The 3902-nt window shown below is 33.8% G+C and overlaps 1 protein-coding gene across 1 annotated transcript; it reads left to right on the top strand.

Annotated features, from left to right (window-relative positions):
• LOC107633795 lies at nucleotides 1991-2848 on the top strand. The gene has a single exon (XM_016337397.1). It carries the CDS (start codon nucleotides 1991-1993, stop codon nucleotides 2846-2848), a length of 858 nt encoding a protein of 285 aa, XP_016192883.1.

Raw genomic sequence — 3902 nt, forward strand, 5'->3', positions numbered from 1 at the left:
TTTGGTAACTTTATTGTTTGTAGTATTTAATATTATTTATGCATACTTAAATATTTAATAAAAACTAATAAATTTTATTGATAAAATAAATATAATAAAATATATTTCTTTAATAGTAATCCATTACAGTCCAAAAATTATTGTTTTTCTTTGGCCCAATTTTTTTTATCCAATACAACAAAAATATACCTGTAATTAAAGTTTCATTAGTATTAATGTTTAATTGAAAAACATAAAATCTGAATTTTGATGTATTTGTCTTGTTACATCTGATCAAAGTAATAATAGCAAGAGATAGGTGTCATTCCTAAACCTATGCCACGTTAGTTTTCTCATTGGTAGAAAAAAATTTATTTCTACACCATAGAATTCGCCAATAATTAAACTAAAACTAAACTAAAAAAATAAATAAATTAATGACTAAATAATAATGGCCAAAAAATAATAAATTCTGATTGCCTTAATATTTCTCCACTTCAAATATACAAAGACTTTACCAAAATAACTTTCACATCAACCATGGAAACACACTCTACAAGCTAACTACTTGTACAAAATTATACTACTACTACTACAACATTGATCGGATACCTGTGGTAAATTAATAGTGATGTGCTAGTATAATTATTACAAGAAACGTATACTTTACTTGTTTAACATACATAGCAGTAGTATAGTAGTAGTTTTTAACATACATAGTAGTATAGCAGTAGTTTTTGATTGTCTGGTTAATTTTGGCATATATTTAATTAACAGTATAGGTGTTAATTATTAGACCTCAGAGGAAAACTGTATTAAGAGAGAAGCATAGGTGTAGTATAGTGTAGTAGTACTAGTATGGAAACACTCTATCTAAAATTATAAAAGAAGCATAAAGGTTCATGGTCATCATCATGGACTCATGGGGCATAAAGGCGAGTAATGTTGTAAAAGTAGAAAAAAGAAATAAAAAAAAAAAAAGATCAAAACAGTGGATTTTGTAATGTTGACATCTTTAAAAGGTACGTCTAAGAAAAAATAAACTGAAAATATTATATATACCGGCAATGTCCATGCATGCCAGCTCCATAGGAACACTTTGAAGAAAATATAGACAGAAAGAGAGGAGGAAGAGGAAGGAATTATGATCATGCCATGCATGCACAGTGATGCGTGCAGCAAGTTAAACATAACATAACATAGTGATATATATAGCATTGCCCTAGCTACTACTACATAGTAATTACCCCCCAAAAAAATATCAAATCAAAGTAGTATTAATAATGAGACATAACCACGTGACTTAATTTTCTAGATCAGAAGCTGGTATTACTAGAAAATAAATGAAAGGAAAAAAGTAGTAATAGGAATGAGTAAGATGAGGAGTGAGTGAGTAATCACTAGTGACTAGTAACAAACCAATAGAGTGGCAAAACAAAAAGCGAAAAAAAACCTGCTTGCTTAATCAGTTTTGTCCGTTTCCCATTGTTTGTGTATGACATGCACTTTAAATCAATCACTTTCCCAAAATCCCCTTCTCAGAAGGAAGAAAGAAGAAAACACCTCACTCACATCATAGTATCATATCTTCGTGCATAAATTCTACGAGTGTATTTGGCAATCACGTTCAAAGAGAAGAAGTACGTTTTGATATTTTGAAAGCTGCAATTTTTGGTTTGGCAAAGTTTTAATTTATGAACGCAGAAGTGATTTTGCATTCAAAACCACGTTTTCAAGAAGTAACAATTTTAAACTTTTGCGTTTCACCAACGGGTTTTTAGCCATCAATACTCAATCTTTATTTATCTTTTACCAATTTTATCCTTTATGCATACTATTGTATTATTTATATTATTTTTATTTATATGAATTATCTTTTTCTATTATTTACTATTTTTATTTAATTATTGCGGCGGAGATAAGGGACCCGCAGTCGAAGGAGCGGCGGTGGCTGGGGACGTTCGACACGGCGGAGGAAGCTGCCTGCGCCTACGACTGTGCCGCCAGAGCGATGCGAGGCGCGAAGGCAAGGACGAACTTCGTGTACCCTGATTCTCCTCCTCATCCTCATCCACACCATCACCATCACAATTTTCGTCACTCTGAACTGTTCGAAGCGTTCAACTTCCCGAAGCAGCAGTGCCACGTCAGCAAGTTAGTTCAGAGCGGCCGCCATGGCGTAACTGCTCCATTATCGACTCAGCAGCAGCACCGAAACATCGCTAACAATTCTCATCATTCCCTGAACATGCTTTTGTTCCGCGAGTTTCTGAATTCGAATCCGTGTTTGGTTTCTTCTTCTGCTGCTGCTGCTGGTGGTGTTGGTTCTAGTGGTGCTAATAATAGTCCTTATCAGTATTGCATGAAGGAGGGTGGTTCGGCTTGCTGCTTCAATGGTAACTGTTGCGGTGGTGGTTCCAACAACGGCACGACGGATGTTATTGTTGAAGGTGTCGAGGAAGAAGATCAGTCGTTATTGGAGTTGTTCCCTAGAGAGTCTTCAAACTCTGGTCTGTTGGAAGAGATAGTTCAACGCTTCTTGCCGAAATCCAAAACCGTTCCAAACAAGAATTGCGACAGCACTTTGAAGCTGAAACCCGAGGCAGCGGCAGTTTCGTTTCCTCATCATCAACAACAACAACAACAGGGCTATGATGATGACAGCAGGATGATGAGGGGTTTTGATCATCAAAATTTTCCTGTTCAGCAATTTGATTATGGCTTTAACCCTATTCATGAGGCCTCATCGATGACCATGCCTGTGGGGAACGAACAGTTGATGATGAACCCTACTACTGCTATGCTGGAAGATGCTTTTCAGTATCAACAATTTCTGAATGCCTTTGCGGCCAGAATGCAGAATGCTTAACTAATTAATACTAGTTTAGTTAACCTCTTTAGTATATCATATATTTACAGCGGTTACTTATATGAGGATACCTTCGTGTAAAGATGATAGGCGTTTGCAATATCATCTTCACACGAAGTAGTCTTTGTACAAGTAACCACCATATTTATATGTATGTAGTTCTTGCTAGCTACCTTAATCATATATATGTGTGTTCAATCTGGTGTATTAGGGTTTCTTATTTTTCCGTAGTTAGTTAAGTGTGTTATGTTTGAGAATTGTGATAGTTTTGAATGAAAGCAATGAAGAATATGATGTGTAGTTTCCGTAGGAGCACAAATGGCGTGCGTTGACCTTGGGAATAGTTGTAATGTGAGCGTGTCTGTTATTGTTCGTTTTGTTCGGAGTGGAGAAGATGGAGTAATGGCCGGATGTGCTGTCGTTTTCTTCTTGCATTGGTGTTTGTTCTTCTCATTATTTAATTTAAAGTGGAAATAGAAAAGGGAAAAAGGAAATCCTAGCTAGGTCCAAAGTTTTTCATTCACCTCATTCATCCTAAAACGAAAACCCAACAAGGTTCTAGGGTGAGGATTTATCATGGATGCGTTTAGTAACCAGGTTTGAAGAAAAAAAAATACAAAAAAAAGTACGATAAAGCTTTTTGAAAGTTTCACTTTTTTGTTTGGTTAATTTTTTTTTTACAAACACATAAATAATTTTGTTCATAAAATTATGTTTACAAGAAACAATAATTTTTAGCTTCTCCGTTGCACTAACGTGTTTTTAGCCAATAAAATAATATTATAATTTAATATCATGTCTTTTTAAGTAATTATGTATTTAAAAATGATTTTAACTAATATTATTCAAATAATATTTATTTTATCAAAATCAATTTTGGTAAAAAGTTGTCAAACATAAATCATGTTGAGACAAACTTACTTATATCCAAAATCAATTATATAAAATAACTTTTATTCAAATTTCAGTTTGACCAACCACAATCTAAACACCCACTATATCATATCAGTAATAAAACAAAAACCAAATAAAGAGAATATATATATGTCATAGT

This window comes from Arachis ipaensis, chromosome B03 (assembly GCF_000816755.2).
Source record: "Arachis ipaensis cultivar K30076 chromosome B03, Araip1.1, whole genome shotgun sequence".
NCBI lineage: Eukaryota > Viridiplantae > Streptophyta > Magnoliopsida > Fabales > Fabaceae > Arachis > Arachis ipaensis.

What these genes read in the sequence shown, in the direction of transcription:
- LOC107633795 (XM_016337397.1), top strand. Translation starts at nt 1,991, where the DNA reads ATGCGAGGCGCGAAGGCAAGGACGAACTTCGTGTACCCTGATTCTCCT.